General features: G+C 46.6%; 1 protein-coding gene across 1 annotated transcript; it reads right to left on the bottom strand.

Annotated features, from left to right (window-relative positions):
- Nucleotides 1–263: 263 nt before the first annotated feature.
- Nucleotides 264–20,065, bottom strand: LOC119843575 (3 beta-hydroxysteroid dehydrogenase/Delta 5-->4-isomerase-like). Its single transcript, XM_038373073.2, is given in 5 exon segments — nt 264–516; nt 518–1,227; nt 9,379–9,543; nt 19,516–19,738; nt 20,020–20,065. Coding segments are annotated over 4 exon segments (1,131 nt in total). The 5' UTR covers nt 19,670–19,738; nt 20,020–20,065; the 3' UTR covers nt 264–414.
- Between the last annotated feature and the right edge of the window lie 3,567 nt (nt 20,066–23,632).

Genomic DNA, 23,632 nt, shown 5'->3' with positions numbered 1-23,632 from the left:
CTGTTTTATATGGATATAATTTGATGATGGTAGGTGGAGTGTGGCATGTGTGCGTGGGTATCCATACACTGCTGGGAAAGATAATAATGGAGCCTTTACTCTTTTCCCAAAAGTCTCAGGTGAAGTTAAGAGAAAGGGAAGGGCTGAGTGTACTTCAGAAGGGTCTCTACACAAATAAAAATATCTGTGTTGCAGAGAGGGAGAGGTGGCTGTAGATTATAAAGTAACTGTGATAACAAATCAGCCCATCCACCACAAACAAATGAAGAGTTTCATATTCTTTATTCATTCCAACTTTTCATCACACAGATTTCACATTTCAATGCTCTGATGTCATCTTTTACTGCAATTCCTCCAGCTCACCTGTGGGCTCATGGGCCGGTTTGTCTTGCCATACTTCACTTTGTCTCAGGCTTAGGCAGCCTTGTTTTTCAGGTATGCCCTCCTTTGTGGAATCACTGAGGCAATCCACTGGCTGGTGCGCTGCTTGGCCTCTTTCCATTGTAGCGGGGCATGTAGCCAAATCCCGCCATGCCTTCCTGTAGGAGAATGTGAACTGTGTGTTCAGCAAGATCACAAGGTGACGGTTGGTGGAGGGGATGTATTTGACAAAGGGCCTAAGTAGGAAGCTCACAACTTCTAGCAGTAGCGCAAAGTAGTACAGCATCATCAGCGGCATGGGCGGGTGGGGCTCAATCCCAAACCCCAGCTCCTTGGTCAGCTCATAATTTAGGTCGGCATAGCTCATGTGAGGAGTGTCATCAGAGATGTAGTAGAAGTGCCCTTTGATGTGCTTGGCTTTTTCCGGGTTCCTCAAGGCTTTTGCCACCTGGATGTGAGCCCATGCAACGTTTCCCACATACACAGGATTCACCAGAGCGTCCTTCCTAGAAATCCGCAGGTAGACATTTTTGTTCAAGAGGCTTTTATCCAGGTGACTCTGGAGAAACTGGCATCCTTCTCCAAAGATATACATGGACCTCAAGGAACACGTCAGGAAGATGCCACCATGCTTCAGTGCCTGACCATTTGCCTTCAGAACAGACGTCTCTGCCAGTCTCTTACTCTGGGCATAAGGAAATCCTGATGTGCTCTGGTAGGCTGTATCTTCATCCCCGTTGCAGATGGGGTCCCCTCTGCAGTTTGGGCCTATCACTTCTATGGTACTAGTGTAGATGAAGTGCTGGACATTACTGCGGACACAGGCCTCCAGCAGCAGCTGGGTACCTTGAAGAGAGGAACATGTTAGTAAAGCAGTCGATAACTGGACTGCCCGATGGACAGAGGCCGCTCAAGACAATCTGCCGCTGTACTCAAAATAGCCTACCCGCTTGACTGCCTGGCGCTGCAGAGCACTCCGGGGGATCGCAGAGCACTCTGCCTGCCCTGTGTAGACCCTGCCGGCTTGTCTACACTTACATTTCATAGCGCTGTAATTTGCTGGCTCGGGGGGGGGGCGGGGGGGAAAATCACCCGAGCGCCGCAGACCTGAGCCCTTCAGAGCGCCCGTGCGGACAGGCTCCCGGCGCCGGCGGCCGCGCTCGGAGCTGATCCGCTGCTGGAGGCGGAGTCCCGCGCGCCCCGGCCACGCGCTGCTAGCGTGTGTGACGGTAACCCCGCGCGAAGCAGGGTGACACCAATGTGCCCCAGGGGCCGTTTTAGCTCGTGCCAGCAAGGTCCGCACGGGGCAGTGAGAGTGTTACCCGTTCGCCAGGGTTACCGTGCGCCCCTGGGCCCACGGTCAGCTCCGGCTTTGGCGCTTTAAGTAGCCCTCCGGCAGGAAGTTGTAAAAGTCTCAAAGCGCCGGGATTTCCCTCCCCATGCAGCCCGCGGCGCGGCGGACAGGGCGGCCCGGCCGGCCTGAGCCGCTGGCATCGGGGCCTCCTGCAGCCAGAGCCCCTCCCCCGCTCCCCCCGTCTCCTCCCTGCAGCCCCAGCACGCCGGGGCGCCGGCAGCGCTCTGGGGGGACGGCGGCGGAGCGGCGTGTCTGGCTCCGCGTGGAGGCAGACACGCGGGTCGGGGCGGAGAAGGGGCCTGGGATCCCGGGGGGCAGCCAAGAGACAGGGAGCGCGGGGGGGTGTGGATGTTGGGGGGCTGCCGGGGCGGGGATGTGAAGAGGGTTCGGAGCAGTCAGGGGAGGGGGGGGTCGGATGGGGCGGAGGTTCGGGGGGGCAGGGAGCAGGGGGGATTAGATGGGTCAGGGGTTCGGGGGACAGTAGGGGGTGGGGTGCTGGGGGGCAGTAAGGGTGGGGGAATCTGAGGAGGGGGCAAGCGTGGACAAGGAGAAGGGAGGCTTAGATAGGGGGTAGGGTCCTCGGGGTGGTTAGGGGCAGGGGTCCCAGGAGAGGGAGATCAGGGGACAAGGAGCAGGGGAGGTTGACGCGTTGAGGGCTCTGGGGGGGCAGTCAGGGGAGGGAGTGGATGGGGCGGGGCTACCCCCTGGAGTGTCCTCTTTTTGAATGTTAAAATATGTATCCCTAAGGTAGAGCCGCTTTGCCGTTCACACCCCAGTATACCAATCTGCAAGCACTGTGCAGGACAGGCCCCCAAAATGGCTTTGTCCAGCAATCTGCTGCCCTAGGCTGCTGCCTAGTTTGCTTGCAGCTAGAGTGATCCCTGCTGATAGAGCTTCAGGTTTAGTCCTCCCCAATCAGGACTTACCACTGTTCCTCAGATATTCTTTTGGAATAGCAGCCGTGTTAGTCTGTATTCACAAAAAGAAAAGGAGTACTTGTGGCACCTTAGAGACTAACTAATTTATTAGAGCATAAGCTTTCGTAAAGTGAGCTGTAGCTCACGAAAGCTTATGCTCTAAAAATTTGTTAGTCTCTAAGGTGCCACAAGTACTCCTTTATCAGATATTCTTGTTAACTGCTGGAAATAGCCTACCTTGCTTGTCACCATGAAAGGTTTTCCTCCTTTCCCCCCCAGCTGCTGGTAATGCTTATCTTAAGTGATCACTCTCCTTACAGTAAAAAGAAAAGGAGTACCCGTGGCACCTTAGAGACTAACAAATTTATTAGAGCATAAGCTTTCGTGAGCTACAGCTCACTTTTTCCACCAAATGCATCCGATGAAGTGAGCTGTAGCTCACGAAAGCTTATGCTCTAATAAATTTGTTAGTCTCTAAGGTGCCACGGGTACTCCTTTTCTTTTCGCGAATACAGACTAACACGGCTGCTACTCTGAAACCTCTCCTTACAGTGTGTATGATAAACGCATTGTTTCATGTTCTCTGTGTGTGTATATCAATCTCCCCTCTGTTTTTTCCACCAAATGCATCCGATGAAGTGAGCTGTAGCTCACGAAAGCTTATGCTCTAATAAATTTGTTAGTCTCTAAGGTGCCACAAGTCCTCCTTTTCTTTTTGTGAATACAGACTAACATGGCTGCTACTCTGAAACCTCTCCTTACAGTGTGTATGATAAACGCATTGTTTCATGTTCTCTGTGTGTGTATATCAATCTCCCCTCTGTTTTTTCCACCAAATGCATCCGATGAAGTGAGCTGTAGCTCACGAAAGCTTATGCTCTAATAAATTTGTTAGTCTCTAAGGTGCCACAAGTACTCCTTTTCTTTTTGCGAATACAGACTAACACGGCTGCTACTCTGAAACCTGTAGCTTGAAATAGCATCTCCCAAAACAGCTGTCCAAGCTCCCCCTGAAACTATCAGTTCCCTTACTCTGGAGGCTGACAGGAATCCTCTCTTGAATTAGGTGGTAGGTTCAACCAAACTGAATATTTTAGGTTTGGGGGGGGGGTTAGTTGGGAAGAGGGAGTCAACTCAGCTGTTTGAGTTATACAGGGATGAAACATATATATGCTCTTTAATCAAACAACTACTTGTTTTTGTTTTGGTCTGTGTAGTGTCTAGGCTGTGCACTGAGGGTTATATTTTGCTCTCACTTATACTAGTGTAAACTCAAAGTACTCAAACTCATTGACTTCGAATTTACACAGTTGAGACAGGGATCTTTAAGACACAGCCTCATTCATTATGTACTGTCCTGCCTGTGTACTAAAGCCCTAGTGTTACAGTCTATCCATCTTGAGACAGAAGCATGTGTTTAAGTGCTTTGCGAAATGAGTTCAGAATTCTTTGTTTAAACTGCAGTCTGAGGGCTTGATCCAAAATCAGCTGTATTCAGTGGTAATCTTTCCATTGACTTCAATCAGCTTTGGATCAGGCATTGAATAAAGTAGGACGCTGCATAAATAACGTATATAATCATGTAATCAAAGACTATATTATAATGTACAAGGAGCACAGCGCATCCGTCACTTTGGTATTTCCTGACTGTTGCTTTTCGCTTTGGAACTTTGACGCTGTCTTTACCATAGCTTTCGCTATGGAATATAAGTATTTTTTAAATGCACAATCACATTATTTTTCAAAGTAAATGCTGTTATAATGCATACACCAAAGGCTGCATGCTCAACTTCATCTCCCAAGAACAGCGAAACAGACAAAATTAAATAAGAAATTCCCAACATGACTTCAGAAATCAAAGATCTGAGTGTTAAATTAATAATAGCTAGAAATAAAGGAGGGAAATGTCCAAGGAAGACTATTCAGTCTGTTAGTGGAAAAGACAAAGCCAGCAAAATGCAGAACGAGTTAATATTGCCAAAGAGACTAAGGGGAATAAAAAAGGCTTTTGTAGTTTTATCAAAGGAAAAAGAAACACTAGTGAAATATTTAGATTTGTTTAATAATGAGAAGTGAAGTGGGAGGAATTATTGACTTTAACATGACTGGCATACTGAACTCCTTCAGTCTTTAACAAGAAAAATAAAGAAAAGATGTTTGAACAGCTAGGAAGTAATGAAGACCTTGTTTAAAAAAAAAACCCACTATTGTTATGCAGCCAAGAATAAAATAGTTACAAAAATTGCATTCATATAAGTCAGTATGTCTAGCTGATATGCAATACAGGGTTTTAGGAAAAAAATTCTTAATTTGCTTTCCATGCCAGTGAAAATTTTTTTTAAAGTAATGAAAAACTAGTGAGGTACAAAAATGGCGGGGGAAGGGGAGATCTTCAGAAGTAGCATCTGTTCAGTATAACTCTGACCCCAATAAATTTAAATGCATACAAAATTGTATTAAAGATGTGGATTTAAAATAAAATATTGTGAACATATAAAAGTTCAGGTACTCACAGCAATGTTAATTTGCTCATATTTCATGTAGTGTATATTTATTTAATGGCCCAGAGCTGTAAATTCCTACTCACATAAGTATTATTTACTTACATGAGTAGTCCCATTGACTTGAGAGGAAATTTTACCTGAGTCAGGACTGAATAAGGGCCTGAACAAACTAACAAAACCCACCAAACAAAACTTAGCAGGACCACTGATAACTTGTATGTGATTGTGTGGCAGAGAAAGCCATGGTTTAGGTTGCTCTCAGCTTAACGTCTTCCTTTCCTGACTCTTAGGGGTCTGAATTCTCAAGACCCAATGTTTCACTCTTCATTGCATTTAATTTTTATAAAGTCTCCTAAGAGCTTTGAAATGAGCTTTCCATGAGGTGGATGAGGTCACTGAGGGAAGTGAAAACTCTTGATGGTATTGGGTCAAATCCCAAAGTCCTTGCTTGGGGTCAGATGCTCCCTGCAGCAAAACCCATGAGAGGGAGTTATGATGGAGGAAAACACCATGAGGGCTCCTCCCAGATAATTCAACTGGAGGGGAGGTTGAGAGAGGCAGGGTTCCCTCTCACACCCTGCATCTCCACGGAATAAGATGGAGGCCTCGACTCCAAACCCTGTGGATCCTGTGCAGGAGGCCAGGTCTTTATCCTCACAGTATGGATCGTGACTTGATAATTTAAACAGAAGAATTCTTTAACAACATGAGTGAATCAGATTGGAGCTTGATCTGTGTCCACGCTCTGACTCTTATAAGAGTCACTGCCTATGTGTGCTTGACATATACCTTTATTAGACTAGGTCAGTTATCAAGCAGAAACAAAAGGTTCATCCTGAGGGGCATCATGTATGTAGCTGGGTGCTGGGATGGCCACAAGGCAACGGAGCACTCGTTAGCTAGTGTTCTCAGGTGGAGTCTGAGGGGGACTTCAGTACTTTCTGCACACTGGGAGGTGTGTTTTGGGTTTCCCTGGTGCTCTCTGCACCTATCTTTCCCTCTGGTGTTGAGCCTAGGAGCAGGATCCATAGGCTGTTAGGTGCTCTCTGACAGGTAATTCTACTAAACACTTTCCATTCAGCCTTAGTTTTTAGTTTCTAGCTGTAGTAAGTACCTTGTAGAGATAGTTGTTTAGAGGGACTTTGAGGTTGTTTTATAAATGTGCAAAGACTTTTCAAAATTCTGTCTCTGCCTAATACTCTCCTGCCTAAAGGAAGGGGTTGGGCATACTCAGCTCCAGCTCCCCAGCTTCTCTCCTGTTGTTATAACCTTTAACAAGGTTGAACAAGGTTAAACAAATTTGGTTTTCATAGGATTTTATGCAATGTATTCTGCTGTGAAAAAATAATTTGCAGTGTAAGAGAAAATAGTGAGGGAAGAGTTATAAATACTCTTTCTAAGCTATTATTAGTGTGTGTGTGTGTGTGTGTATATATATATATATATATATATATATATATATTGTGCACCACCCATAGATGTTTTTTCCCTAAGGTTCCCAGATTTCTCCTTGTCCCCTCCCACCAGGAGCCTGGCCAGCTGCCTTCTCTGCTGAAATTTGTGGGCACTTTCAATTCACACTATCTAAAGAACAGATAGAATTAAAGGTGCTGGCTGCTGAGCTCATAGGTGACAGAAGCAGATTCAGACTGCCACTTGCCTCTATCCCTTTCCCTCCTTCTTTCCCACAATTTCCCTTCTCTTCTCCTCCTTTCCCACATTGAACTATAATCAGTGATGAGCTGCCAAAATCTTAACAACGGGTTCCCTCCTCACCCCACGAGGGGTCGTTGCCCACCCCCGCCCCCCAGGACTCCTGCCCCATCCAACCCCCCTGCATTCCTTGACACCCCCTCCCAGGGACCTCTGCTCCATCCACCCTGCACCCCTGTCCCCTGACTGCCCCCAGAACTGGGCAGGAGGGTCTTGTGGGCCACCGTAGTGGGTGCCCATCCCACCCCTAAGAGTCAGAGGCACCTGCACTGATCACATCAAAAGTGGCGCCTTAGGCGCCGACTCCGTGTGCTCCGGGGCTGGAGCACCCACGGGGAAAATTTGGTGGGTAAAGAGCACCCACCGGCAGCTCCCCACCCTGCGCCCGGCCCCAGCTCACCTCACCTCCGCTCCTCGTCTCCCCTGAACGCACTGCCCCGCTCTGCTTCACTGCCCCCCGGCTTCCCGTGAATCAGCTGTTTGGCGGGAAGCTGGGGAGGGCTGAGAAGCAGGTGGCAGCTTCACACTCAGGCCGAGGGTGGCGGAGGTGAGCTGGGGCGGGGAGCGGTTCCCCTGCACTTCCCCCCCCCCCAGGTTACCTGCTGCGATGCGGGTGGCCCTCCTCGCGCCCCCCCGCCTCAGCTCACCTCTGCTCTGCCTCCCTGGGCCTGAGCGGGAAGCCGCGGCCTGCTTCTCAGCCTGCCCCAGCTTCCAGCGCGAACAGCTGATTCGCGGGAAGCCTGGGGTGGGGAGTGGAAAAGCAGAGAGGGGCGGCGTGTTCATGGGAGGAGGCAGAGGCGGAGAGGAGGTGAGCTGGAGCTGGGGGTGGGGCTGGGAGCTGCGGTGGGTGCTCTGTACCCACCAAATTTTCCCCTTGCGTGCTCCAGGGCTGGAGCACCCATGGAGTCGGCGCCTAAGGTGCCACTTTTGGCTGGTTATATTTAGAAGCCCTTTTAAAACCGGTTGTCCCTCGCGGAACAACCGGTTCTAAAAGGGCTTCTAAATTTAACAACCGGTTCTAGCGAACCAGTGCAAACCGGCTCCAGCTCACCACTGACTATAACTGAAATGTAACCCCAGCTGCCTCCAATGAAGCTTGGTGTCACAGATCCAGCTGGGTGCTCCCTTCAAGCCATCCACCAGACTGCTGTGAAGGGAATCCAAACTTTTGTATCCCTGGAGTCCCACACAGCATCCTAGTGAGGCCACGGAGGAGCACTTGCTACATTCTGTTACGCCTGGCTACAGGGAAAAGCAGTAATTTTAATCTGAACAATGAAGGGCGCCAGTATCCGAACAAGGGATTCCCACAAATATGTTTCCATGTGCCTGTGAGAAGCTCTGTGTCCCAGGTCCACGCCTGCTGCTGCGAGGCACGAAGGACTGGGAAGTATAGTCATTTAAATAAAAACGCTTTCTCAGCCAAGGCAGGGAGATGGCAGAACGGGGCAGACCAACTAGTTTTGAGTGATGCAGCTCTAGGGATCCACTGAGTACTGGGGGAGCACAGCGCAGTGCTCAAAGCGTAACTTCAAGTGGAGATAATGATCTGGGGTGAAGGGGGTCTCCTTTTCTTGGGAAATGTATTGAAATTCCCTGACATTTGATGCAACCTGGAGCATTTCAGCAGGACAATATTTGCTTTCAGCACTATTTGAATGATATAGGGACAGATGATGGCAGGGCTGGTTTAGGAGGATCTAGGAAGGGGGACTCTATCGCTGACAGGGAAATCACTTAAACACTCCCTTCAGTTTGATGATGGAATTTTAACAGTGAGTTCTGGGAAGACCTAGGAGCCCCTCCTGCCTTTGAGGTTCAATTGCAGGGGAAAAGGCGGAAGGAAGGACAAGGGTGAAGAGAGTGGAAAAGGTCCCAGGTGAGGTGGTTATCGGAGGTGAGGGTTATTGTATATAAAACCTGAAATACTTTAATACTTAAACAGGCAAATCTCTGCAGCCATGGAGGAGAAGGGGAATAGGGGCTGGCAGCGGGGCTGTGGAAGGAAAGGGAATTAAAAATACCTTTCTGTGCATTTTTCAGCCAGTTAACATGGTGGGCATGGGGATTCGCCTCCTTTTGCTGATGTGTGTGGGTACTGAAAAGGCCCAGTCAGAAAAAGACTATGCAATCCACGCCCAAAGCCAAATTACTGTTGCTGTAGGGAATAATTTTGCACTGCACCTTGGTGGGGAGGGAGATGTATGACAGAAGATAGGAATTAAAAGGTGTCTTCTCTCCCTGAAGTCCCTAAATTCTAGTCTCAGGGCCTGATTCTGCATTGCCCTGGATCTTTCCACTGCTGCAAAGTAGGTGCACAATGCTACCCAATCACCCCAGCAAAGTTTTACACACACTTTGGCTGGGTGTAAATGACTGCACAAGGTGCAGCAGGGCAACCCTGGGAATCAGGTGCTCGGTCATGAAAACTGTGTCCTTCCCTAGACAGATGAAGGTCATTGCTATAGACTCAATGCTTAAAACAATAAAGGAAATACACTCTGCTCACCTGTTACATTGACTTCCCAGAGCAGCTGCTTCTCTACAAGGCCCAAGGTGTCAATGATGGATGCTGTATGGATGACAAGGGAGACACCCTCGCAAGCGCTGTTCAAGAATGTAGCATCCCGGATGTCCCCTTCCAAGATCTTCACCACAGTCTGACCCTTGAAATCTGCAAGAGCAACATGAAACAAAGAAAGGAGCCTTCATCGGCATGTCAAAGAAGTATAATAAAGGGAGTAGTGAGGCGCCAAGCCAAGATAAATACTTGTGCTGATCTCATGGTTGCAGATGTGGAACACTGACTGCTTGGGCTGAGGGATATTATGGGGGTAGGCAAACTATATGGCCTTTTCCCACTGACTATATTCTTTTAAGCTCTAGTTACAGTTTCATATAAATTCTTATATTTGCTAATTTCTGGAATGTGTTTGGAGCAAACATACAACCTGGTCCTTTTTTTAATTAAAAAAAAAAAAAAAGAGAAAGATTGTTCAGTGCCAGCAAGTCCCAGAAAACTGCCTACAGCAGGGCTACAAATCTCTTTTTACGTGCACACTGTGTAGTACATATATTGATAAGTGTGATGCTTTGCTACTCATGAAAGTAGGAGTTTCCCTTAAAGATGCCTGGCAGCATCCCTCCAGTCATGAGATGCACACTCTGCTCTGCGGATACACACAATTTCTGTCCAATAAACTCCTTGTTTTTCCAGCCCTACTCCCACAGCTCTTCCAATGAAGTTCTCACATGTCTTTTTGAGGCCCGTCAGTCCTGAACTCCTTGCTACTCCAGGGCTGGACCCCAGTCTCAGCTTTCATAAAGCACTGCAGTTTTAATCTGCAGAACCTCCTGCTATTCCAGTGATGGCTCTAGACTCTGCTCTCTTGATACATCTCGTCTTGACTTGCCATACTGCCTGCTTTTCCAGGCCTGGGCTCCACATACACACACACATCTGCTAATGTACCTCAATCCTGACTTGCAGCAAACCTGCTGTTTTAGAGCTGGGCTGTCTTCATCTCAGCCCTGACTTGCAGTACCTCTACAAATTCCATCCTAGGTCATGCATCACTTCCAAGTTCTGCTATGCCCCAATGTCTGTCACTAAGTACAGTAATTTTGTCAAGTGTCCGTCACACAACATGGTGGTGCCAAACCTTGTTTTATAGTCTCTTATGCTGTGACAGCTACAATATTATGATGTCAACCAATGGCCATTGCAGGCAAGGATCCCCTAACCCCAGTTTATTTTACTTACAGCCTGAACCACAATTGAAATCCAGGGGTGAAATCCTGGAGATTAACCACTGACTTCATTAAAGCCAGGATATCACCCCAGATTTTTAATGATGAAAGGCTAATATATATACTTATTGTGCTTTGGCACTGAATACAAAGAGCTTTTAAGAAGTTTTCTCTGTGGGGTATCCCATTGCCGATTTAATATGACAGTAATGAACTTTTATTAATTAAAAAAACTATTTTAATGTCTCTTTTTCATAGATGCAAAATCCAGAAGGGACCATTGTGATCATCTAATCTGACCCTCCTGTATATATCAAAGGTCACCAATACCACCCAGCCCCCCATACTAAACCCAGTTTTTTGTTATTCAGGAGCTCAGACTAGATGATCACAATGGTCCCAAATTAGGCCAAAGTATTACAATTCTCAGGAGACTAACCTATTCATAGATTCTGAGGTCAGAAGGGATCTTTGTGATCATCTAGTCTGACCTCCTGAATAATAAAAAAAACTTCTGCAAAATAATTCCTAGAGCAGAGCTTTTAGAAAAAACATCCAGTCGATTAAAATATTGTCAGTGATGGAGAATCCACCACAACCCTGGGAAAATTGTTCCAATGGTTAATTTACATTTATTGTTTAAAATGTACACTTTATTCCCTGTCTGAATTTGTCGAGCTTCAACTTAAGAACATAAAAACGGCCATACTGGGTCAGATCAAAGGTCCATCTAGCCATGTGTCCTGTCTTCTGACAGTGGCCAATGCCAGGTGCCCCCGAGAGAATGAACAGGTAATCATCAAGTGATCCATTCACTGTTGCTCATTCCCCGCTTCTGGCAAACAGAGGTTGGGGACACTATCCCTGCCCATCCGGGCTAATAGCCATTGATGAACCTATCCTCCATTAATTTATCTAGTTATTTTTTGAACCCTGTTATAGTCTTGGCCTTCACAACATTAGTTGACAAAGCGTTCCACCGGTTGACTGTGCACTATGTGAAGAAATGCTTTCTTTTGTTCGTTTTAAACCTGCTGCCTGTTAATTTCATTTGGTGACCCCTAGTTCTTGTGTTATGAGAAGGAGTAAATAACACTTCCTTATCTACTTTCTCCATACCAGTCATGATTTTATCGACCTCAATCATATTCCCCACTTACTCATTTCTTTTCCAAGCAGAAAAGTTCCAGTCTTATTAATCTCTTCTCATACGGAAGCCGTTCCGTACACCTAATCATTTTTGTTGCCCAGCCATTTTATCCTGTTGTACCTTTCTCTGCTAGATTGAAGAGTCCATGATTAAATATTCATTCCCAATTCAGGTACTTATAAAAAGTGATCAAGTCATCCCTTATTCCTCTCTTTATTAAACTAAATAGATTCAGCTCCTTGAGTCTACTACTATAAGGCATGTTTCTGATCCTTTAATCATTCTGTTGGCACTTCTCTGAACCCTCTCCAATTTATCAACATCTTTGAACTGTAGACAGCAGAACTGGACACAGTATTCCAGCACGGTCGCACAAGTGCCAAATACAGAAATAACATTTTAACCTCAACTCCAGATTCCCATTTATGCATTTCTGGATCACATTAGCTCTTTTGGACAGAGCGTCACATCGAGAGCTCATGTTCAGCTGATTTATCCACCAAAATCTTTTTCAGAGTCACTGATTCCCAGGATACAGTCCCCCCATCCTGTAAGTACGGCCTACATTCTTTGTTCCTAGGTATATAAATTTACATTTAGCCATATTAAAACACATATTTTTGCTTGCACCCAGTATACCAAATAATCCAGATCACTCTGTATCAATGATCTGTCCTCTTCATTATTTACCACTCCCCCAATTTTTGTGTCATCTGCAAAGTTTATCTGTGTGATTTTATGTTTTTTTCCAGGTCATGGATAAAGATGTTAAATAGCACAGGGTCAAGGCCTGAGCCCTTCAGGACCACACTGGAAACACACCCACTTGATGACAATTCCCTGTTTACAATTACATTTTGAGACCTATCAGTTAGCCAGTTCTAATCCATTCAATGTGTGCTTGTTGGTTTTATATCGTTCTAGTATTTTAATTAAAATGTTGTGCAGTGCAGAAGTCTAAGTCTATTACACCAACACTATTACCTTTATCAACCATACTTTTAATCTCGTCAAAAAAAGATACTGCATCAGTTTGACTGGGTCTATTTTCCATCAATCCATGTTGATTTGCATTAATTATATTACCCTCCTTTAATTTGTTATTAATAGAGTCCCATATCAGTTTCTCCATAATATTGCCCAGGATTGACATTAGGCTGACAACTCTATATTTACCCGGTCATCCCTTTTACCCTTTTTAAAAATAGGCACAACATATGCTTTTTTCCATTCTTCTGAAATTTCTCCAATGCTACAGGACTTACCGAAAATCAACATTCAGCCAGCTCTTTTAAAACTCTTGGAGGCCAGTTATCTGGACCTCCTGATTTAAAAATGTCTAACCTTTGTAGCTACCACTTAACATCCTCCATAAATACTAGTGGAATGGAAAGAGTGCTATCATTTCCATGTGATTAGACTATATCATCTATATTTCCAAGTACAGAACAGAAATATTTATTGAGCATAGCTGCTTTTTCTGCATTATTATTGATAATTCTACTGTTTCCATCTAATAATGGACCAGTACCACTGGCAGGATTCTTTTTGTTCCTAATATACTTTAAAAATTCCTTGTTATTGTCCTTAACTCTGCTGGCCATAGATTTTGCTTTCTGTTCTTTTGCTTCTCTTATCAACTTTCTACTATTCCAAACTCCTGATTTCTGTTTACTACTATCAACTTCCCCTTTCTTCCATTTGTTTCTATATATTTCCTCACATAGTCTTTCTGACCTGACTGCTGGTTTATGAAGTGATATGAAGATCTAAGCCTTAATCTAAAAACAGTGCCACATATCTGGTGACTGATACATTCTCTCTCATACTCATTCATTTTATAGCTCACATTATTACCTATTTACATTGTCAAAACCCCCTAAACCGGTTTTCTACTTGTGTATATGCAACATGTTTGATTACATATGTGGGCCCACTCTTGACAGACAAAGATACCTGTGAATATTCTGTAAATATGCAGTCACTGAGCTTGTTCTAACATCTACTAACATTAGGATTATCAACTGAAAAATCCAGTTGGTGTAGAATCCTCGTGTACAGTACCTAGCACAGGGGTGGGCAAACTTTTTGGCCTGAGGGCCACATTGGGGTTACAAAGTGGTATGAAGGGCTGGGTAGGGAAGGCTGTGCCTCCCCAAATAGCCTTGCTCCCACCCCCTATCCACCCCCTGACTGCGCCCCTCAGAACCCCTGACCCATCCAAACTCCCCTGCTCCTTGTCCTCTGACTGCCCCCTCCCAGGATTCCCCATCCCTAACTGTCCCTCCAGGACCCCACCTCCTATCCAACCCCCCGCTCCCTGTCTCCTGACCGCCCCCCCCCAAACCTCTGCCCCATCTAACTGCCCCCTGTCCCCTGACTGCCTCCCGGGACCTCCTGCCCTCCCACCCATCCCCTTACCCTTACCAGGCCGCTCAGAGTGGCAGGAAAGGCTTATTTGAAAGCCTGGGAGGTGGGCGGGTTCAAGCTGCACTGCCCATGTGGTGGCATGACTGCGGGGGCGGGGGGACAGCGGTGGAGGGGCCAGGGAGCAAGACTCGGGCCGGGCAGGATGTTCTGGCTGGCCGTAGTTTGCTCACCCCTGAGCTAGCATAATGGAGTCCTGGTCCAAAGGTATACTGGGGAATTGCGGCTAAAATGTGGCACTATAGGCCATGTCCTGTTCCACTGAAATCAATGGAAATTGCTTCATGAGTACGACATGGGCCAGATTCACTTCTCATTTACATCAGCTTTACCCCCATTTCAATGACTCACACATGAATTATTCCTGATGTACATTGGTATGAGAGGGAAATTAAGCCCTGGAGGGGATGAGGAGAGCAATGAGGAGGGAGTATTAATGCTCGGGGGAGGTTATTACAAAGATGGATGGCAGAGACAAAGAACAAATGACTTGTATGTGTCTGGTCTTCAACCACCTACCAGAAAAGCATGTGTGTCTTGAGGTTGGTGGAGGAGGCAGAAATTCGACCCATCCATTTCATTGTGGTACATTCTGTTGAACAACAAGCATACACACTCCTTGGCTGCATCTGTTCTAAGACAGCAGGCAGCCTGTGCAGACGTTTTGCCTGCATGACCCACACTTTGTCTCTGTCATCTGAGCTGTAAAGAAGGATACTGCCTATTGCTTGGCAGTCTGTGTTTGGGAATTTGATGGTTATTCTAATAAACTCTAAGCACTACTGCAAGCAGCATCTGCCTTACCAATTCAGTCATATTAGCTGCCCAAAACTATTTGTATCTATCTTCTACATACTGTTTAAAACACATGCAAACACTTAAAGTTAGTAGGACTTAGGCTTCTAAGCGACTTAGGCATTTCTGAAAATTTACCCAATATGTTTTATTGTCGATCTTCCTTCAAATAGCTCCTAACTACTGCTGAGTTATTGTGAGTGAGATGCTACAGTCAGGCATACTGTATCAATTCCTAGATAAATAGATGACTGATTAAAATAATGTAGCTCAGGCATCCACAGCAAAAATAGTGAAACAACATCTTATTTTAATTTGTAAGGAATGAAATGATTTGTCACATCTTGACCTGATTTATTATTGGGAAGCTGAGCCATTTATATGTATGCATGTATGTACTCTATTGGTTCCAGATCAGCTATATTATTGTGAAGTCCTAGGGGTATTGTGCATGTCTCTTGTTAGTGCAGCTACGAGGGCAAACAAATCTAATTGCAGCTCTACATTAATATTGGATTTAATAAGGCAGCTGCTATACTGAGATTTTCTGTAGTGGAATCTCCTAAACCAGTTTTCTTCAATAACAGCAATAATACACAACAATATGCGAATCTCCTTCTACTCTTCCCAATGGGGAATGGTGCTGAGTTAGTTGTCCATGTTTGGAACATCTGGCACTAGATGTCATGCTTAATTACTGGGCCTTATGTGAGCAAAAATCTTTGTAAAGTGATAGCTACTGTGGTAGACATGAAAGCTTCTGCTTTAAAATAATCAAGAATGCTCCTTGAAAGAAATTGAGCACTTAACAATATTTTGAATGTTTCAAGAAGCTTGCAGTATAATTTTTTTTTCCAGACAACTGCAGGTTTTATTGAGGTTTCATAATTGTCACAAAAAATCTGAGTCAGCTTCCATGTTGAGAGTCCTTCTTGGCTTCTGTCTTAGCGAGCTGGGCACTCTATTGTGCCACTGTTGATGGCATTGATGACATCGTGAGGATGTCTGCCATCAATATTGCAGCCAATAGACTTAACAGTTCCTAGAATCTCCTTAATATATTGGGCAAATAAACTAGACCAGAGTACTACTGGGAAAATTGACTGTGGTATAGATAAATTTCAGGGTGGAGCCCATGGCCTGCATTCTTCAATATGGCCTATTATCTTAGTCATTCTTAATAAGGAGGTTTAAATGACAGAAACTACAGGCCGCCACTCACAATACTTTTTTTGACGTGGAGAATCCTGGTCCCATTGCATGCTAGGACCTGGCTCTTCCACAGCACATACCTTCATACTAAGGATGAAGGAGCCAGCAATCTCCTCTATTTTATACAAGTTGAATGTGGCCGAGCAAGAAGCCCTGGATTAGGCAAAATGTGAATGTCCCTGTCCCTGACCTAAACAAATACAAAGTTAAGAGCTGCTAAATGCACGTCTTCATGCCCTGTTTTTCAAGGACATTCCGATTAAAAGAACTCATGAAACAAATGAGTCAGTGTGCTCTGCACATGTCTGTGTCAGTGCTGCCTGAAAGAAATCCAGAAATAAGTATGTGCAAAAGAATATAATGGCCCAGATCTTCTCATTCTAGGGTAAATCAGGAGTAACTCCCCTGAAGCCAATGGAGTTAAATTGGGATATAACGGATGGATGTCGGTGAAAAGAATCAAGCCCAATGGTCTTATAGTAACTCTACATCTGGAACAGGGATCCCTGCATCAGGGACTGACTGTGGTAAGGGTACTGGCTCAAATTGTTTCACTTACTCCTGAGAGAGATCACTGAAGCATAAAGAAAAGGAGTACTTGTGGCACCTTAGAGACTAACAAATTTATTTGAGCATAAGCTATCACTGAAGCATAGTCACCAGATGTGCATTTACAGATACAGATATGGATCAAGGTTAATTATCTGGGTTTGGAGGAGGTGGGGGGTGTCATTCAGAGATAGTCCCAAATATACTTGAACTCCTTGTGGTGCCACTCATTTTGACCCCTTCCCATTTGCAGGTCCCAAGAGCCAATGTGTCACTTGCTTTGGCAGTGGCAGCAGGGCAGATCTTAAAGGGTATGTCTACACTTCAATAAAACAGCTGCAGCTGGCCTGTGTCCGCTGACTCTGGCTTGTGGAGCTTGGGCTGCAGGTATAATTGCAATGTAGACATCCTGGCTCGGAGTCCCAGAGCCTGGGCTCCAGCCCAAGCCCGGACATCTATACTGCAATTGTATAGCCCTGCAGCCCAAGCCCTGCAAGCCAGAGTCAGCTGACATGGGACAAATGCAGCTGTTTTATTGCAGTGTAGAAATACCCAAAGAGAATGAGAGAGAAGGTGCACAGATCTGGCATGTGTTGGGGAAGGGGATGGGGGGAGAGTTTAAGGAGATAGTGGATGGAGCCGTCCTGTTAAATAGAAGGAGCAAAGAGAGCTTTGTTGCGGCCGTTCAGGATTTCATTACACAGAAGGCGGCTCTGGTTCCTAAGGGGGCTAGATTATCCTCACAGAGCTCTGAGTTAGCACAAAGAAGCTCATGCTCCACCTTGTACTACACTGTTACAGGAACAGTAAACAACACATGGTAGTGGGGGACCACTTGTGAGTGCAGGTTTTGCAGCATTGTCTGAACTGCCTTTAGACTAGAATAGCACAGGCTGCTGCCAGTGAAGTGTGAGATACATTAACTGAGCTGTGGGGGACTGTAGTGGAATGGCTGCCCCACTCCAAGGTACAAGGGATTAAGAGCAGGTGAGAGAGGCTGGTGAGGCAGTTGGCTTCAAGTGTGGCTGGCTTAATCAGGCCACAGCTGGCCTGGATAAGAGGGCTGTGGAGCAAGGAGACAGAGGAGTCTCACTCTCGCCCTGGAGTGGGAAGGGCTAGCGGCCTAAGAGCAGGGTATCTAAAGCAGAGCAGTGTTGGGGAAAAGGGCAAGAGGAGTTGGGGAGCTCCAGCCAGGCAACTCCCCAAGCTGAGGCCTTGGTTAAGGCCTAAAGAGGTATGGGGGCTTCAGAGGGGCAGCCTGGGAATAGGCAGAGGCATCTGGCCCAACCCCTTGCCAATGAAGAGTGGCCATTACACACTGCAGTCTGCCCCAGTGAAAGGGGGCTAGATAATGACTAGCAGTAGCCACTGAGGCAGGGTGGGTTTAGAGGGTTGGGGGTTCCCCTGGGAGGGGAGACCCAGTGGGTGGGGGTACTGCTGGGGCAGAACGCCGAGGTAAGGAGCATTGGGGTCTGGGAGGGATATGGGGCCTGAGGCAGATGAGCCACGGGCAGGCAGAAGGTGCTCCAAGGCTGGATAAGAGCTAATTCCCAGGACGACCAGCAAGAGGTGCAGTGCCAGTGAGTGTCTGTCTGCTACAGGAACCTTGGCCAATTCTTACTGGAGCCTGCCATAGAATTTAATAGGGATGAAACCAACCAGCAGAGTTTTCTAAAACCCTGTGCAATTTAATAGAGAATTACTTCCCTGTTGTAGAAGTCTATAAATTGATTTAAAATGCTATAGAAAGTTTATTATTCTTTATCCAGTTGTTCCGGGTGATTCTATAAAGACAATGGCTGCCAAGAAAGATGGTGGGTAAGGCACTGGACTGAGGGTAACATTTTCAAATGCGCCTAAGTGACTTAGGAACCTAAGGCTCATTACAAGTCAAAGGGATGTAAGCTCCTAAGTCATTTAGACACTTTAAAAAATTTGGTTCCTTGCTGTGCCATAGAGGTCCTGTGTGACCTTGGACAAGTCGCTTAATCTCTGTGCTTCAGTTTCCCAGCTAGGGATAATAATATTCTATTTCTCTCACCCTTCTCTGTCTTGTTTAGTTAGACTGTAAACTTTTGGGGGCAGGCACTGTCTCTTACTATAGGTTATCTGAACACTGTCTATCACAATGGGGCTGCAGTCTTGTAGGACCCAGCAGCCCCAACCTGTAATAAAAATTAATAATAATTAAACTTGTCCCAACATAGCTCAGTCAGCATATCCCATTCTTGACTTGCAGAATCCCCCACTGTTCCAGTTTTGGAGGCTTCCCCCCTCCCTCTTGCTGCTCTGCCAATGCCCCTCGACCCTGACTTGCAGCACCCCTTACTATTCTGGGGCTGGGCTCTCTTCTTTTCAATCCTGACCTACAGTGCCCCCAAATGAAAACTGATTCTTGGCTTCTCTTGCACTAATCAATGGTGAGGAATTTTGTAATGATTTTGCCCTGTGGGCATCAAACTAATGAAAATTAGGTGAGTGCCATCCAATTAATTGTAACACACTAATAAATAATCTTCGGTACTATGTAGAGGCCCCAAGAGTCACCAATGAAGCTACTGTCATTTCATTTTAACACCCCTGATTTTTGTGTCACATTTACTTAGCTTTACTGGGGATGCAAATGAAACACAGTATGCTTGAGGTAAGTCAGTCCCAGATCTGCAAACCTATGAAAGGGGAAAACCTTCCAAGAGGTTCTACTTGAGACTGTATCTTAAGAATTCCCCCTCCAATCTCCCAGTCCTAACAATAGTCACTTACTTGTAAAATTCCTGCGTGCCTCGTAGCTAAAGGCTATGTCCAGGGTTCGGATCTCAGCCAGCTCCTTCTCTCCTCCCAGCAGTAAGTGCACAATTCTCTGGCCAAGAAATCCACCTGCTCCTGTCACCAGACAGCTCACTCCAGCCAAAGACATGACACTTGATTGCTCCCTAGCTGCAAACCAGCCAACTCCAGACCCAGGAAAGGCAGCTCCTCTTCTTGACTGAGAAGAAAAAGATACATCATCAACTTCGAGAAGCCCCATGATAACACCAGAAAGAGATTCCAGTGGAAAAAACAACCCAGTTTCAGACACCAACCCTAACTCAACAACTTCATTAACCTGTCGATTAACTTCACTGATGCATTAATATTCAGAAGCTGCATGTGTATTTTTATGGCAAATCACTAAGCACTTACTAATTAGATATTATATATAAGATGAGGAAATTCACAAATCTGAAGAGGTTAACTATTAAAAATTAATGTACATAATAAATAAACCTTACAGTCTTCTGTCTCTGGCCCTGGTTCTAACTTCCTGGGGTTCAGGAGGAAGGAACTAAAGAGTAGCCGGTATTTATGCACTGCACAGCTGGCACTCCTCTCCCTCCCTCCCTCCCTCCTCATTTGTCTTGGATTAATGATGAGATAGATTCCCCCGTTCTCACTTCTCATCAGTTTGGAGAACATCCTTGAAGTAACTGACTTCTGAATACCCATTTAAATGTAATCCTCTGTGCCTAGTCATTCTGGGACAGAAATAAAATCCCCCTGTGATAATTTCTGTTGCAACCTGTGCCTGGTGCTGGAGCTCTGACCCTTTCCCACTAACTTAACCCATGGAAAGAGGGACCATGGGCCAAACTGTGAGTTTTGTTTCAGAGGTTTCTGCCTGTTGGGCTTATGCTGCTTGTCCTTCTTTTGTTGTTAGAGAGTGGGTGCTCATGCCTAAGGACCTGCCTTTTCTCCTAACCCAACGGCCACTGCGGCAGGAATGAATGGCCCATCTGTGCACAGCTCTAGCTGATCAATGATGAGACAGGATGCACTCTCCTTGCAGGGTCAGAATCAGTGAGCCCCGCTATTCTACCATAATAGCCTGTGTTGTTGGGGGAGGGAGAGGCAACTTGGTGCTCCCAGAGTTGTTGGAGGTCTGGAAAGTTGGGGGCAGGGAGCAGAGGAGTTACAGCGATGGAAACTCTTAAAGATAGGGTCTATATACTTAGGCATATACGTTATCTTTTAAGTCCTCTATAAACTCATATATTTCAGGCAGCCATGGACTTCCCAGCACACAGGCAGGGCCATGGCTCTCCAGCAATCCCTCTACCATGAAGATTCCATCAGAAATGTAAGGGGACTGTTGACACCTTACTAAAACTCAGTGGGGATGTTTTGGTTGGCTAGCTCCCAGTATCAAAAGACAGGTGAAGGGTCGATGGGAAATCAGGACCCTGCGATTGGCAGTCCCTGGGGCAACGGGGAGAGGCCAATGCTCTGACTTCCAGGGCAGGCAGGCTAATGAGTGAGTCAGGAGGCCAGGGAGGTCCCTGTCCTCCCAGTGAACTGCAATTGCCTGGAACAGGGGGGGGCCCAGCCAGGAGAGAGCAGGAACCTGAGCTGAGCTGGGGAGCAGGGCCAGGCAGGCCAGAGAAGCAGCCCAGATCTGTGCTGGGTGCGGAGCCACAGAAGCAGCCCACAGAGCAGACCTGTCCTGGGAGCAGAGCTGCAGCAACCAGTGCTAGAGGGGCCAGAGAAGCAGCCCAGGGAGATGGAGGCAGAGCAGCAGCAGTGATGAGGCAGGCACTGGAGGCTCGGAGCAGTCCAGAGCCAGGTGCAGTGAGCAGTTGGGGAGAGCAAGGGGGGACCCTGGGCAGAGGGACCAGTGCAGGGAGATGCCCCCAGCCAAGAGGCCCTGCAGGCCAGACTTGGAGAGAGATTGTAACCCCTAAGGGGTGGGGGTGATGCTGGGAAGAAGTGTCCTGCCACCTAGAGCCTGAGAGCAAGTGTCCGACCCACAATATCACTGCAGCACGGTCAGGGCCTGAGAAGGGGCCTGGGATGTGTGAGGAACAGACTGTGAACTTCCCTTACATTCCAGAGACGCTGGTTGTGACGTCCGCATGCCACAGAGCAGGGTGACGTGTTTTCCTTTAACCTTTCCCATTCTTTCTTTGTTTTTTTTTTTTTTTAATTGATTGCTGTTTAATAATTTTTTATTTGCTTTGAACTGTATGTAATGATCAGTGGGTCAGGGAAACATCCAGTGCAGAGAGAGCACCCCGGAGTGGGGACATCCTAGCCCCTGCCTAAATGACCACAGCAGGGTTGGGGGTTGAGCCCCCCAGGAACCCTGGGCCCAGCCTTGTTGGGGTTATGAGGGTTGAGCCCCCCAGGAACCCTGGGCCCAGCCTTGTTGGGGTTATGAGGACTCTGACACAGAGGAGAGTGGAAGGGGAGCCCTTGAGGTCAGGCAGGCATCTGGGTAAAGGGAGTGGGAGCGAGGACTCGGATCCTTTCGCTAGCCCACTTCCCCAGGGTAGTATATAAGCCAGAAAAGTTCCCCACAATAGCGGGACCATTCCCCCGCTTACAGAAAGGTCCTAGAAGGCCTGGTGGCATCACTTTACCTCTCAGAACATATGAACTGTGCTCACAACCCTAAGAGCACAACAAAATATGCGAGAGGAGTGAGACTTCAGTGCGAGTCTGGGGTGCTTTGCACCTCCTGAGTGGGCCAACAGTGGATTCTTTCAATGCCAAATATTTTTAAATAAAAACAGAGTCCCCCATGGCATGGGAAGAAAGAATCTACAGATTCAAAACTCTTCCCATGCCAAGTCAAGCACTGCTAGCTGTGCAACAAGTTTGTGGACTTCTCCACCCAAATGGAGAAACACTCACTCTGACAAACCCTCTGAATTAGTTGCCTATAAGTGTGTGCTGCCAACTAAAAATTTTTTATTGTTACAAGTAGGACTGTCACAACCGCCAATGGGCTTGATCCACAAAGGGAACTCAGGCATTGCAATGGTGAGCCTAACTTTAGGCACCCAACTACTCTGATTTAGGTGCCCAAGCTCCCTATATAATGCATGCAGTGAGTCAGGTGCTTAAGAATGGGAGCCACAAAAGCCAGCATGTTAGGTGGGAAGCTGTCGAAGCTCGCCAATGGAAAATGCCTAAGCCCCAGCCCTCAACGGGAGTTCGCACCTAACTGTGAGCCAGTGGGAGATGCCTGTCTTCACAGTTGAGAACCCTCTCCTGAGTTAAGTGCCTAACCCAGGTCATCCCTGCCTCACAAAAAACAAAGGCAGTAGTGGTGCTCCCCTATAGCCCAGTGGTTAATGCACCCCTATAGGAAGTAGGCGACGGAGGTTCAAATATGACTTGAATCCACATCCCACAGATAAGTGCCCTAACCATCTGACTATAGGAGAATCTATGATAGGTAGGGCTCTTCCAAATTCATGGTCCATTTTGGTCAATTTCACAGTCATAGGATTTTAAAAATTGTAAATTTCATAATTTCAGCTATTTAAATCTGAAATTTCACAGTGCTGTAATTGTAGGGGTCCTGACCCAAAAAGGAGTTGTGGGGGGGCGGAGGGTCGCAAGGTTATTGCAGGGGAAGTTGCGGTACTGCTACCCTTACTGCTGCTGTGTGGCAGCGCTGCCTTCAGAGCTGGGCAGCTGGAGAGAAGCAGCTGCAGCCCGGGAGCCCAGGTCTGAAGGCAGAATTGCTGCAGGCAGCAGTGCAGAAATAAGGATGGCATGGTGTGGTATTGCCAACAGCCACCGCTGCCCGGCTGCCCAGCTCTGAAGGCCGTGCAGAAGTAAGGGTGGCAATACCATGATCTTCTCCCCCAGCCCCCCACCCCAAATAACCTTGTGACCCCCCTGCAACTCCCTTTTGGGTCAGGACCCCTAATTTGAGAAATGCTGGTCTCCCCCCTGAAATCTGTACAGTATAGGGTAAAAGCACACAAAAGAGCAGCTTTCACAGTGGAGACCAGATTTCATGGTCCATCACACATTTTTCATGGCTGTGAATTTGGTAGGGCCCTAGTGATAGGTCTCTCTTGGTGAAGCTGTTCTGCGTTTATGAAAGTGG

This window comes from Dermochelys coriacea, chromosome 1 (genome assembly GCF_009764565.3).
Source record: "Dermochelys coriacea isolate rDerCor1 chromosome 1, rDerCor1.pri.v4, whole genome shotgun sequence".
Taxonomy (NCBI): domain Eukaryota; kingdom Metazoa; phylum Chordata; order Testudines; family Dermochelyidae; genus Dermochelys; species Dermochelys coriacea.
The sequence above is the reverse complement of the archived record's forward strand: the minus strand, read 5'-3'. Positions and strand labels throughout refer to the sequence as shown.